At 37.3% G+C, this 14,555-nt stretch overlaps 1 protein-coding gene across 10 annotated transcripts in view; it reads left to right on the top strand.

Moving 5' to 3' along the window:
* Window positions 1–14,555, top strand: part of nrxn3b (neurexin 3b) — a 407,716-nt gene that overhangs the window by 162,006 nt on the left and 231,155 nt on the right. For 7 of the 10 annotated variants that reach the window (XM_088089476.1, XM_088089477.1, XM_088089474.1 and 4 more), the window contains 6 exons: window positions 1,301–1,504; window positions 3,787–3,813; window positions 6,453–6,572; window positions 7,721–7,833; window positions 9,153–9,421; window positions 10,858–11,048. In XM_088089476.1, coding sequence (XP_087945602.1) covers window positions 1,301–1,504; window positions 3,787–3,813; window positions 6,453–6,572; window positions 7,721–7,833; window positions 9,153–9,421; window positions 10,858–11,048 — 924 coding nt within the window. The remainder of the gene's footprint in view (window positions 1–1,300; window positions 1,505–3,786; window positions 3,814–6,452; window positions 6,573–7,720; window positions 7,834–9,152; window positions 9,422–10,857; window positions 11,049–14,555) is intronic. The other 3 variants (XM_088089475.1, XM_088089473.1, XM_088089479.1) reach the window with 1 other exon arrangement.

The raw sequence follows: 14,555 nt of genomic DNA, 5'->3' as shown, positions 1-14,555 counted from the left end.
TTAAAAGCTGAGGTGTCAAAACAGGTATGTCATGGTTGGATACCCTTTTTAATCTGTCTCTCTCTCCCCGAGAGGCTTGCGGGCTGCTGACAGTCTTGCTCTTCTTTCGGCACACTCGCTTTGGCTTTCTCCTTTTGGAAACTGATAGAAAGGGAACGAAACATTCTGGCCTTCGAACAACAATGATCTGTTTGTTGTTATTGTCTTATTGACAAGCTGTGTTGTTCAGTGTGTGAGCATGTGTAAAGACGATTCTTTTGTATTCCGGTAAAGTTGTACAAGCTCCTCTTCTGTTTTCCCGAAAAAGATTTCACAATAAGAGTGAGGACACAACCCGAGTCGAGAGGAGCAGGCAGGGAGAGGTGGATGATGAATACAGCTGCAACCAGGCATGTGGGACATGTATGTTTGAGTTTCCACATTGATAAATAAAATATAAGGGACATGCGTGCATCCAGCTTTAAATTGGTTTACTTTTCTTCGCCGAGCGTGTGTGTGTGTGTGTGTGTGTGTGTGTGTGTGTGTGTTTTTGTGTTTGCTTTCACAGCACACACTCTCTTTTATCTTATCGGAAGCTTCTGTTGCATAAACAAAGCTGTCAGAGGGAGGTGAAGCATATGCAATATATTGCCACACTTTGTCCTGCTGTGATGGTATCTGTTATTTATTTTTTAGCACGCGCATGCACACACACACACACACACACACACGTACACACACGTACGCACATGGATGCAGCCTCACCTCCCCCTTATTACTGTTGTTGGAGCCACGTATCTGATACTGCACAAAAACAATAAAAATTCATCAAATTAATGTTGCTGATCACTCACATATCCCAGACTGTGATCACTCTCCCTAAGAAACTGTCCCCAGCATTTTGTATACCGAAACAAAATTCTTATATTGTGTGTGTGTGTGTGTGTGTGTGTGTGTGTGTGTGTTGTAAACATAGTGGCATCATATCAAAAACTGGCATTTAAAGGTTTGAAACTGAAAAAGAAAATATATTTTTCTCCACAAAAATATATAGTATTTTTTGTTGCAGTATTAGGGGGTATATTTTTGTCCTAAGGCAACAAGTGGCCTTTGCAATTTTTTTTTTGAAAAGCACAGAAAATTGTGATGTTGATATTGAATGACATATTCCAGACCCTAGTAAAATTGGAAAATGATATTAATATATAATATTTTTTATTGCAGTTTTGTGACGTGGACATTTTTTGATTGAGGACATCGGAGGAACTTTTCTAAACTGTTTGTAATATAATGTAAATATTTCCGTCTCTCCTTTCCTCAGAGTCATCGATCCTGTCGTACGACGGCAGCATGTACATGAAAGTGGTGATACCAAACGTGATGCACACAGAGGCCGAGGACGTGTCCCTGCGCTTCATGTCCCAGCGGGCGTTCGGCCTGCTCATGGCCGCCACGTCCCGCGAGTCTGCGGACACGCTGCGGCTGGAGCTGGACAGCGGCAGGGTCAAACTGACGGTCAACCTAGGTATCGTATAAACCGCCCCTGATAGCTCCCCTCCTCTCCACTTCAAGAGGAGGCCTTACCGTCTTTGTGTTTTTCTTTTTGTACATTTTCTTTATGATCCAGACTTTCTATCAGACCTAACAAACGTTAAACCACTTTTCTGTAGTTTGTCTTTGTAGTCGCATGTGTGGTTTTGCCTGGACTGTAAGTTTTTTCTGCCTTGATGCTTAGATGTCCTCGTAGATTTTGATATCCATCAATCTAACACGTAACAAAGTACTCCATGCTCTGCAGCACATCTTCTGAACACACCATGCTCATTCTTGTGTACAAGTAGATTTGACCAAAAACACAGCATTTCACTTTAATTCCTTTAATAGATGGCACATTCCTCACACATGCATTAACTCAGACGGCAACATTTTAGATAACAACCTGCCATCTATTCAGAGCTCCAGGTCTGGACATTTTAGTGCTGCACTGATAGTATGCATTCTTATCATGTGGGTCTGTTCCCTGTGGTCTTTTTATTTTATTATTTTTCCTCTCATGACAGCAGGTCCATGTTTCTCTCTGTCCATTAGTAACCCTTGGTCTAGCTGGCATCTCCCATGCCTTGTTCAAAGATGGCACTCACCCCTTCAAAGGCCCCGAGCCTGCGGCCCGTCTGGCAAACAGCCCGATGCCACAGCACCCAGCGCGCCTGCAGATGGTGGCACGAGTGGCACATTTAAGCAGAGTGCAGGCCTTTAGAGCGCCGAGCCCAGAATAGATACTCTCGACATGAAGCAGACGTGTACATGCAAAATATCCGTCATTTACTGCAGAATGCAAAGTACTCAGCTGCCACCGCTGCTAAAAACATGGAACACCTGTAGCTTATATTTCATGTTTTTAATGTGCAATGTGGTCTTTTTTTCCAAGCATTCAAAGGAGATATGTTTACCTTTAAAGTCTAAATTAATTTTAAATTTTACCTATATCTATCAAATGTGCAGATTTATTTATTTTATTAGCAACTTACGCAATCTTTCGACCTCTGTACGGTGTTGGTGCTGCGTGGCTCGAGGCTGTTTGTTCCCACTTTTCTGTTGCGGTTGACGGCACATGACCAGCCTGGTCACATGGATTTCAACCTGCACCTGCCAAACACAGGTTCAGTGCTCTCCTGTAGATGGAGATGTTAGAAAGAGGCATGCAAAGCCTCAGTTTTGATGATAAATTTTATAAAAATTGTTCAATTTTCCAGTACGCAATGGGCTACAAGTGAAATATTTTGGCTCTAATTGCTGGGTTGCAAAATCGATGTGGCCATTAAGTTACAAGCGACCATTTTAAAATGTAATGATTCAACACTAAGCCAAATTTTATTAACAACATTTTTCAATTTTTAAAAATGATAATAACAATAAAAAACTCACTGTAGTAATATTGACCAGATTTTTTTTTACAGATTTGGCTACAATATTAAAGTTATTAACCCTTGAAAAAATTAGCTTCTTTTAAAAACACTGGAAGATGGAAAAAAGCAACTTCACAAGAAATGACCCATTAGCAAGAAATTAGTAAAAAAAAAAGTTAGAGGAAAATTCCCTGAATAAAAAAACAAATACATACAAAAAAGAACAACCTTTAAAAAATATGTTTTATTTTTTTAAATAATTTTATTATATAATTTAATTAATTTAAAATAATTAATTCCTATATAAGATACATGATATTATTATTATTATTATTATTATTATTATTATTATTATTATCATTATTATTATTATTATTGTTGTTGTTGTTGTTGTTGTTGTTGTGATTAAAAACATAATAGAATAATTTTAAGAATAGTAAATATAGTTTTCTGGACATTTCCTTCTTTTTAGGATAATATCCTATAATCCCCCCATAGTTCATATTCAAGTCCTTTTTTGTTACCTTTTACTTTATTTTTTCCAGTTTCGTGAACATTTCTTGCCAAGTTGCTCTTTACTTTCTCCCTATTTTTTCAAAAGAAATCAAACCGATTTTCTCAGGTTCAGTAGGTTTAAACACTTGTGAAAAGTGTTTGAATGCAGCAAAACAAAACTTGAAGTCGATCCAGGTTAAAGGGTTAAAGTAATTGGATTGGGATTAAATTGGATTTCCAGTCTCAGTCCAGCAATATTGACCATCAGTAGCCATCCCCGGCTAAAATGGCCGCTGGGGTCATGTGACCGTCCCCGGAAGGTGGCTTTTCTTGCTCTTGGATGTCTGCAGCTGTAACCTTGAAGGATGCGATTTCATCTGTCACTTATTCTCCCCTCCCCATCTAGACTGTGTCAGGATAAACTGTAACACCAGTAAGTCAACATTCTTCTTCTGCAGCCTTCTTTCCTACAATCAATGTTTGATGATAGCCTGTGTGCTTGATGTGAGGGCAGGAATGTGTGAATGCAGGGGACTGATAAGAGGATTTCTCAGATAAGAGGGGTGGAAAAAAAAGTAATAGCCGGAGATTAAAGTTATGCAAATCTGACTTAATGCACTCTATATATTTTAAATGGCCCACTTTTCAAATTGATTCAGGCAACCGGTTCTTAATCTTTCCCTGTTTGCCTGTATGCTGCTCGTTTTACACTCTCTAACTCTCTGTGGGCTAAATCGTTTTCTCACTTACACTGTAATGTATGGCCGGGTGTCTCACTCGCTTTGTTTTCTTGCCCTCCTTACTCTAACAAGTATAATATATAGGCTTATGATGTGATGTATAGATGGTGTCTGAAGACATGCTGTTACTCATGAAAGAGACTCTTATTTTTCATTATTTTTAAAAGTGCTCACTGCGCCTCGTAGACAGAGAGAAAGAGAAACAAAGAACAAAGGAGAAAGAAGGGGTTCAGGTTTGTGTGTGAGGAAGAATAGACCTTTGGTCATTTTGATTAGCTTGATTATTGTCATCAAAGGGGGCCTATTACGTTTTTCTGTATTTTGTATCTGATGTAGGCTATAGCAGTATAATGTCAGATGTACATATTCAAAGTGGCCAAAGTTTTTTAAAAAATGGGGTAAATGTGTGTAAAAGTAATCCCTGTGAGCAAAAACAGACAGTTTGAAATACTCTGGCCCTTTTCACACCTAAAGCACACTATAGAACCACGACGACGCCCCTTCTACATGCAAACTTTTTGTTTTTGCACTGACCCAAACGATGGCAACATCATGTCGCTCCAGTGTGTGATTTTAGACAGCAGGCTGGCATTATGGAAATACAACAGGCATGACGTTTAACACAACAGTGTTGGCAATCATTTAACGTCCCTGTTATTTTGCGGTCAGTGTCATCTTCTCCTGGGAGCCTCAGGAACTCCAAGACCTCATTGTTTTACCAATATGTGGACCTTTTTGGTTTCTGTGCGTCTTTGAGTTGGCTCCTAACTCCTGCCAGCTGTTTTTAAATCTCCAGTGGTGTGTCGCACGCTCAACACATCAAAACAGCACATCCGTCCAGCTCAAGATCCCGTCTCAATACAGACATCATTACAGCGCTGTTACCACCTCCTTTGCCTGCTTAAAGGCGAGATAACTCTGTCCCCCAAATCCTCGATTGTACCTTTTATACAAAATGGTGAGATGGCATAACTGCGTGATATTTCGGCGTTGACCAGAGTGTGTAAAAATGGTTTTGTTTCCAAAGAGGCAAACTTTTTGTTGTCATCAATTGCAAATGTTTAGATCATGTAGCCTATGCTGCTGAAAGAAGCTACATGCTAACTTCAGGGAAACATGTCATCTCTATTCGGATTATATTCCCGCTGAACGTGTCCAGTTGTGCTTAGAAGCTTTTTTTGGTGCTTTTTCATGGTACAATGACGCTGCAGAGACCGCAAAAGACACAAGACCCAAAAACTGTGACCAATCAGGCATTTTCAGAAGGGGGTCATAAAGAGACAGGCGCTAAAGTGGAGCATTTCAGACGGAGGGTGAATCCACAGAGACAGAAAGAGGAAAATAAACTGGTCTTTAAAGCATGTAAACACCTTCTAAGCAGAAACCTTGACTGTAAGTATGAACCTGAAAATGAGAATAATACGCCCCCAATTAATAATCTAGGACATATGCATGCACACATATACATGTGCTGCAACTCGAAAGGATGATTTTGATTTTTTAAATTATTTTTTTTAGTAAATGATAGTGAACCAAGCTTGCCTTTTAATTCAGTCAGACACAATATAATACACTACTGATCATAGTATTACACAGTTGCCTGGATACAAGTCAAAATGTGCCGCAAGTGTTTATTAAATACACCAATATTTTGAATTGGTTATCAAACACTTTTCTAAATTTAAGATTTTGTAAAGACAGATTATTTTCTTCATGTAAAGCTAATGTTAATATGTAGGGTCATTTTTGATCAACAATGGGCAAAATCATTTTACTTTAAAATCCTAAATCTCATCCACTAATCAAAGTGTCTGCTGCTGAACTCTGCTTACTTGACTTTGCTCTGTTATTCAGCAGATTGTAAGTCAGTGATGCTGCGTTGCCCTCTAGTGGTTATTTCTTAGAATAACTTACTCACTCTACAGGCAGCCACAATGAACCTGCAGTAAAAATTTGTGATCCACTTTCTGTAATTACACCGCTGAAACTGGGTATTTAAGTCAAAGTATAACTTGGAGAGCTTTTTCAAAACTACACGCCAGTGAGAGTCGAGTGAGTCGCAGCTCTGAGTCCTCGCATGAGTAACAGCAAATGTTTTCTTTTAGTTTTTTTTACTGTCAGGCTGTGGTTTGTTGTCAAATCAAAACCATGTTTCTGTTTGGAAAGTACTACCTCCAAAAGATTTAACTTTAATCTGACTACAAATATTGCTTTATTTTTAAGCTATTTATTCAAAATCGAGATGTTTTTTTTCTCATTCATTGTGAGAAGAGAGATTTGGTTTGTGCTTGTGCTTCCCCCCGCCCCTTGACTAACTAACCCTCCTCTTCAGGCAAGGGCCCTGAGGTTCTTTATGCCGGACAAAAGCTCAACGACAATGAGTGGCACTCAGTACGAGTGGTCCGCCGCGGTAAAAACTTCAAACTCACTGTGGATGACGACATGGCTGAAGGTATTAATCCCACAAACTGCTGCCTTCCTCTTTTACAAAATCCATGTTATGCATGATCATATAATGTTTGTCCTTTATTTTTGTCCTTTTTTGCAAGTTTAAAGACAATTATTATCTTTGTCAAGTATCATATTTAGTCAAGTTAGATTTCATAAGGAAAATGCAACTACTGATATACAGCTTTCTAAAGAAAAAAAGCTGTGCATTGTGTCTGCTAATTACTAATATAGTAAAACTGACTTAACCCTCAGGGAGTGTTTAGCTCATTTTACACAGTGTTCATTCTTAATTTTGTGATAATTTCGGCTGTGTTCATGCATATGCACGTGCAGAGTCTGCAAGATTGTGTATTTTTGTTTAATCTTTGAATTTGCAGCTCAGCTCCTACAATAGGTCTAAAGTACACTGTGGAAACTAGTTACATTCAGACTGATAAATGCAAAAAAAAGCTCCATTGAAACCCATTCAAACTGACACTTTTGATCCCACAGCCATCAGAGCAGAAGAACATGACTTGGATTATTTCTTGGTGTCACTCTGGGTTTTTTGTTTGGGAATTTGTCATTTTGACTATTTTCCACCTGATGTCATTTTTATCATATTGGGCATAAGAAGCAAATACATGCTATTTAAACTCGGTGCACTGTCACAATTAACGTTAGTGCATATCATTGACATATCCCAGACTGTCATCATCAAAAAAATAAAAACTACTTAGCATGTAGTATATTGAATACTACATACTACATATATCTTTTTTGTGGGTTTTTTTGATCAAAAAACATTGTGGCACCATAACAAAAAACAATTAATATTTATGATTAGGACTGATAAGAGATAAACTCAATGAAAATAGAAAATAATATTAACGAATAACAGTTTTTAAAGCTTGGTTTTGAAAAGCGCATTTTGTACACAGAGCGATATGAGTGTGAAATATTAAAGCGAGCCCTAAGGGTTAAAGTAACAGTTTACTGATTTTTATATTCATCTTTACTTTGACTGTCAGCAGTTTGTTTTGTTTTTTTTGCATCAACATGTCACAAAGTGAGACGGAGCTGTTGCTGGTGAGGTGGTTGTATCCTTCCTCCTCTTTCACCCCTTCATCCCTCCTCTTCTTCTCCTCTCTCTCCCCTCCTCCATCTCAGGTCAGATGGCCGGCGACCACACCCGTCTGGAGTTCAACAACGTGGAGACGGGCATCCTGACCGAGAGACGTTTTGTCTCGTCTGCTCCCTCCTCCTTTATCGGACATCTTCAGGTACAAAGTTCAACTAGTCGTATTTATTTATCATTTGAGCCAAAGAGCAGATCATCATATTCAACCGCAGGTTTCTTATATATGAATTTGTGAGAATGTATTTTGTATTTTGAAGGTCCCCTCCTCCCAAAAATGTTTTTTTTTTCTGTTTATGTCCCCTGTGTAAATGGGGACATAAACATTTCTGTTTAAATTTCTGAATTTGACTATACTGACTCATATCTGTGCAAAGCTTTATATTGGAATTGTTTGTATTTTTGTCTTGTCTCTTTCTTTTTTCTTTATTTCTGTTGTCTGTTACCTGCCAAGACTCTGCAGATGTAAATTAGCAGTCCTGTTACCTCTGGCATGCTTACATTTGTATTTTATTCTGATGTTTATTAATATGCTGTGTCCTTTTAAATAAATATTAAATAAATAAAATGAATGTACGCCGGGCAGATAGCTTAGGTATGTCACTAATACAGAAGCCAATCGCTGTCTAATACAGGAGACAAATATTGTCAAGGTAACAGACATCAACACAACAACGTCCAGCGCTGAGGGCACTTTTCATTACAGAGCGCAGAGTTTGTCAAAGTCAACTTTATTTTCAATTCTGCCACGTGTGTTAGACATACAGGAATCAGAAATACATTTCTCTCTATGCCCACAGTGCCAAGAAAAAGTATGAAGAGAAAATAAAGAATAAAAAATAAATATATAGAATTAAATAAGTACCAAAGGCATAAGAAAAGTTTTGACAGCATTAAGTGTAAACTGGATCCAGGAGCTTCAACTGTCCCTAATGTGAGGTCAACTGGTAATTTGACCTCACATTACATGTTGAATTGTTACACTAATTATCATAAAATTACACACAAATGTCTAAAGGGATAAAATGTTTTAACATTTTATATTCAAAAAGTCAAAGGTCAACCTCACTATGACATCATAATGTCAAAAACAGTTTTCTGGCCATTACACAACGTCATATTTCAGGAACAGAAGGGGAAACATTTGTTTGGACACTGAATTGGTGACACTAATCTTAAAACTGTGCTGATTGTAGAGATCGTCTGTGCTGAATCATCCATGTTTTTTACAGTAATGGGTGTAAACTGTAAGAGAAACGGCAGTAATTCTAGTTTTCCTTCAGAAAGGAATTATGAAGGGTTCAGCGTGACTTTTCTCCGGAGCTGGCACAGATCAAGATCAGTCTGTCTAAGCGTTCATTTGGCAGCTTTGCAAACCATGTTGGGAATCTGGGTTCAGTTTAGTTAAATTGTGCCTCACAGTTTATTTACAAGAACACCGTCTCTCACCGACTCTCCCCACAGAGCCTCAAGTTCAACGGCATGCAGTACATCGACATGTGCAAGAACGGAGACATCGACTTCTGCGAGCTGAACGCCCGCTTCGGCATGCGCTTCATCATCGCCGACCCCGTGACCTTCAAAACCAAAGGCAGCTACCTGGGCCTGGCCACTCTGCAGGCCTATACCACAATGCACCTCTTCTTCCAGTTCAAAACCACCTCGCCGGACGGTTTCATCATCTTCAACAGCGGAGACGGGAACGACTTCATCGCCGTGGAGCTGGTCAAAGGGTGAGAGGGACAGAGACGAGGTTTTATTCTGTGACTGCGGGCCAGAGATGATTATTATTATCCATAGATTTATGCTGATGCGGGTACAGTTAGTTTCTGAAAGCATAATGATTTTAACAGCGCTGACCCCAACTATCGATCCCAAATCTCTGCTGTAAGAGCACAAACATCATCGTGCTGCAGAGAAGATTGTTTTTCTTTACCAGTTCCAATTAGTGTCAGAGCGACGTGAGGGCTTTTCCATTACCCTCTGAAGTCCTCACTGAGAAAAAAGTGAGGAAAATATTTTGAAATTTCATGTATTTCCTTGAGGCTAAAATAACAAAAATAATTGTATTTATTTATTCATTATTATTATTATTTTATTGTATTTTTTAACAGACCCCAGTTTTTTAAATATATGCCCTTTACTAAACAGTTGAGATAGCTGTGTATGGTAATGGTAAATTAGAAAAAAAAAAATCAAAATTACAAATAATTTACTGTTATAATGCTTTATTATTTATTCAAGATATTTATCAGTACAGTAGTTTGAAAACACCTCAGAAATGGTGACAAATCATACTGATATAATTTGATTCTTAAAATATTTATTGGAGTAACATTATCATAACATTATTAATATATGGTATCAACAGCAGTGATATTTGTTGTCTTTGATTTCATTTAAAAAAATTTATTTATTTTAGTTCACCATTACCGTTAAAAGGACAATTCAGCAGTTTGGTTGTATATTACATATAAATTATAATTTAATTAAATTAATTAATTAAATTAATTAAATTATAATTTACTTTGTATATTACAAAGTAAATTATTTCAGCATATACATGTTGGATAACAGTAAATGTATCATTTAAGAACAATGAATGATCAGATGATTATTTATATAAATATTCAAATTTAATCACATTAACTTCGCTTCATTACCTTTAGGGTGAAAGGACAAAACAACCTTTACAGCATGTTTTAAAAAAAATAAAATACAAAATGATCCCTTTTAGATTATTATTTTTTGTAAAAAGTCACACAAATATGTTCAGTAAGGCCTCTGAAACTATAAAATGTTGCAAAAATATGACAACATTCAAAAAAAAAAATCCCCCCACACAGAGCCCTCATGTTATTATTGCTTTTTTTTGTCACCAACTTCCTGTAGGAGGTGAACTGAAAAGGCAAATTATCTAAAGACAGTGACATCTAGTGGATTTTTTTAAACAGCAAACCTAAACCGTAATGTCAGAGATAACTCAGCCAGGTTGCGTTAAGTTCAACACGTCCTTCATGAAGACGTAATGACGCAGAGGGTGTTGAGCAGGGTGTTAAAGGGTTAAGAATAATCATCTGGGAAGATAAAAGGAGACACAGTGAAACCACATAAATAACTCCACTAACAAACTCTGATGTGTTTGTGTGCTGCTGCTCTCCTCTGACAGGTTCATCCACTACGTGTTCGACCTGGGGAACGGGCCCAGTCTGCTGAAGGGGAACAGCGACAACCCGCTGAACGACAACCAGTGGCACAACGTGGTCATCACCAGGGACGCGTCCAACACGCACACGCTCAAGGTGGACTCAAAGTCGGTCACGCAGAATGTCAACGGAGCCAAGAACCTCGACCTCAAAGGTAATACGTCATTGTTTTTGGAGAAATTTAAATGATTTTCTTCACGATAAAGGTCACAGAATAGAAAGTGTTCTCAGAGAAAGCATCGTACGATAAGAAAATGCATGCACGTCAGTTAATACGGTATCCTTCACAGCGCCCCACGAATTATGTTACATCCTTAATGTACATTTATGTTTTTAACCTTTAGAAACGTGGAACATCACTTTTCTTGTGCTGCTTTCAGTGACCTTTCACAAGTATTTAAATTTTTGAAACCTGAGCAAATTGGTGCGATTTCTTTCAAAAACATGGAAAAAAGGCAATGAGCAACTTGATTAGAAATATTCTACACAGTACAAGAAATTAGTAGATTTAGAAATTTTTATTTTTTTAAAGCTAGAAAAAAATGCGCAGGAACATTTTTAAAAGATTATAATTATAATGATTACATATTTCAAATTATGTCACAGAGTTATTAAAGTTTTTATTATAGTTTTTAAGCACTTTTTCCAAGTCTTGTTTGCCTTTTTTTAAAAACTTATTTTCTGGTAATTTTTACTTATATCCTGCTATTTTTTGGGCCATTTCCTCTTTTATAAAAAAAAAAGTCACTGTAGTTAGGTTTTGGGAAAGAAACATTGTGAGGATGTACATTAAAATGACTCAGAGTTCGCATAGTTCACAACATGCGTCTCCAGGAGAAAGTCTGTATATTTATGACCCATCCACCATCCCAAACCTGCCTCCTTACAAAACCACTTGTAACTGTTTCCTTGTTTCCTCCTGTCAGTGCATTGGTCATGTGATCAAAGCCTTCGAAGTACATACGCGGGGTAAATATGAATTTGAGTGCATTACTTTTCAAAGAAAAACATGCAAACAGCTTGTAAGAGCCTGAAAAATGTCACACAAACCCAACGTCTCCACACTGCAGCTTTATTTTTGTGCCTCATTCCTGAGCGATCACTAGGAGATTTGGAGCCCATAAAAATATTTTGAAGCACACAAATTATATTTTGAAGAGGACTTATACGCAAGTCAAAATTATTCTGTGTTAATAAACCAAAATCCACTCTGTGCTCAGTAAATTAATTTTCATGGTTGCTGTTATCCATCTTAACATGCAATAATAACTCCTCTCATCAGTTTCACTCACACGCCCGCTCACAAACTCTCGCTCTGAGCGCTGGCTCTCCGCCGCACACTCGCTCATATTGTCTCTCGCGACTCAGTGTGCGCTCAACTTTCACTGCACGCTTACTCAACCTGGCACAGCGCTGCAGTGTGCCACAAAATGAAGCAAATGGAGAACTGAGGAGGGTAAATTATTTCTGTGTGTTTCGTCTCTAGTCACAATGCTTCCATAAGAAGACAACAGACATGGACAGATAACTGAACGGGCCCACAGGACACAGGCCCAGGTGTGCAGAGTGTCAGGGGCCCTCTGGCCTTCACCTGCAAAATATAAAAGAAATTAACCCTTTGAAACCTGAACAAAATGGCTTTACTTCTTCGAAAAACATGGGAAGAAAGCACGAGCAACTTGAAAACAAAAGAACACAAAGTTCGCAAGAAACTGATGTAAAGTACAAGAAAACTACCTGAAAATTAGCAACCCCTCCCCCAACAAAAGTAAAAAAAAAACTTGATTTAAAAAAAAGGTACTTAAAATGTATAACATTTCTGTAACATAATTTTAAATATTTAATTATGATAATTATAATATAGTTTTTCCTTGGTTATTTCTTTTTTTTTCTGCTTCTGGAACATTTCTTACAAAGTTGCTCATTGCCTTTTTTCCTCATGTTTTTGGAAGAAATCAAAACACTTTTGTTAATTTGCTTTGAAGTGTTGAATTGTTGTGAAAGGCGTCTGAATGCAGCAGATTTAACCTCCTCGTATGATTTTTTCATAACAGACTGAGTTGTTCTGCGTTCAGACAACAGACAATACCTCAGATGGTTTCATACAGATGCAAAGACTCTGCTGCGGTCAACACAAACTGAATACCAACATGAGCTCAGGGATGATCAATGACAGTAATTAAGTCACACGAAACACATCGGCTTTGTTGTTTTACGGAGGATAATGTGGCGGACTATTTCTCAGCTGGAGCTTTGTGAACAAGGTCCTCAGGGATCGCTGGATTGTGTTGGATTTTAGCAGCAAGAGATTCAGGATTAATTCTGCACATCCAGAATCTACCCCAAGTAAAAAAAACATAATATTGTTACAGTTTTCTCTGGATTGCTTCGGCAAATTTTTCCATTCACACTTACCTTTTTTTGAAAAAAAAACCCCCAAAACAAAACAAAACAAAAAAAAACAAAAAAAAAACAACCCAAAACAAAAAACAGCTCACACACAGCCCCCAAACACAAACAGCACAGTGTTTGCAAAATGACATCGCCCGCTCAAAATGTGTCACATAAGCATCAAAACCAAACATTTCCATCAGAACCTACAATTTATGCTCAATTGAAAATTATTGTTTTTTAGGTACAATACAATATAATCATGATACTGAAGCCACAGCACAATATTTTTGAAATTTTAAACATTTTGAGATAGTCTGACTATTGTAATAACATATATTGCAATATTTTGGCTTTGTTCAAGGGTCCCCAAAGCCATACCATATTACACTTTACATGTGATCAAAAATTGATTTGTAACATGTTAATTAATAAAAAAGTTTCTTACCATTGCCCAAACATTGACTTTTCCCGCCATGTTTATGCATTCATGACATCAAGTTGGCAACTTGTGTTATAAAATTATGTTGTTAACAAAATTAGTATACTCGCCTGGCATGCTTTATAGGTAAAAGCTACAGTTTATAGTACAGTATATACCAAAATGCGCAGCCACTCAAAGTAAATGATAGTCATTAGGAACCAAATAATGAAATATACATTTTTTTACTGTCAGTCAGGCACTGTTTCCATGCTTTCATCTCAATTTCTCACTCGTAAATACGACATCACGTGCTCGTAAGTCGTTAGTACAGTAAATGTGATATTTCTGAGGAGCACATGAAGGCAGCATTAGTAAAGAGACTGCTGAGAAATAAAGATGTTTGATCATTATAACCTTGCTACAATAACAAGGTATAAGGTGGCCCAAGACTTTTGCACAGTACTGTATCTTGTGGACTGAAAAATTATATATATATATATATACTTGTTCTTTTATATGCATTTTTATGCTGCTATCTTGGCCAGGACTCCCATGGAAAAGAGGTTCTGAATCTCAAATAGGACTCATTCTCATTAAATAAAGGTTAAATAAATAAATACAAATTTAATATTTTTTTTAGTCTAGTCAGTTACCAAATTATTTACTTATTTATTTATTTACTTACTTACTTACTTATTTATTTATTTATTTATTTATTTTTCTGGCTGAATACTCGATTCTGATTGGCTGCAGGATGTCCGTTTAAAAAACAAAACAAAACGTTAAAGCACACAGTAAGTACTTCCGGTAAAAATGTCTGCCGGCTACAAAATAAACAGGTCAGGC

The sequence above is a fragment of the Plectropomus leopardus genome, chromosome 16, assembly GCF_026936395.1.
Source record: "Plectropomus leopardus strain MGB_pleo_1.0 chromosome 16, ASM2693639v1, whole genome shotgun sequence".
NCBI lineage: Eukaryota > Metazoa > Chordata > Actinopteri > Perciformes > Serranidae > Plectropomus > Plectropomus leopardus.
Note: the sequence above shows the minus strand (reverse complement) of the source record. Positions and strands in the feature narration are given on the sequence as shown.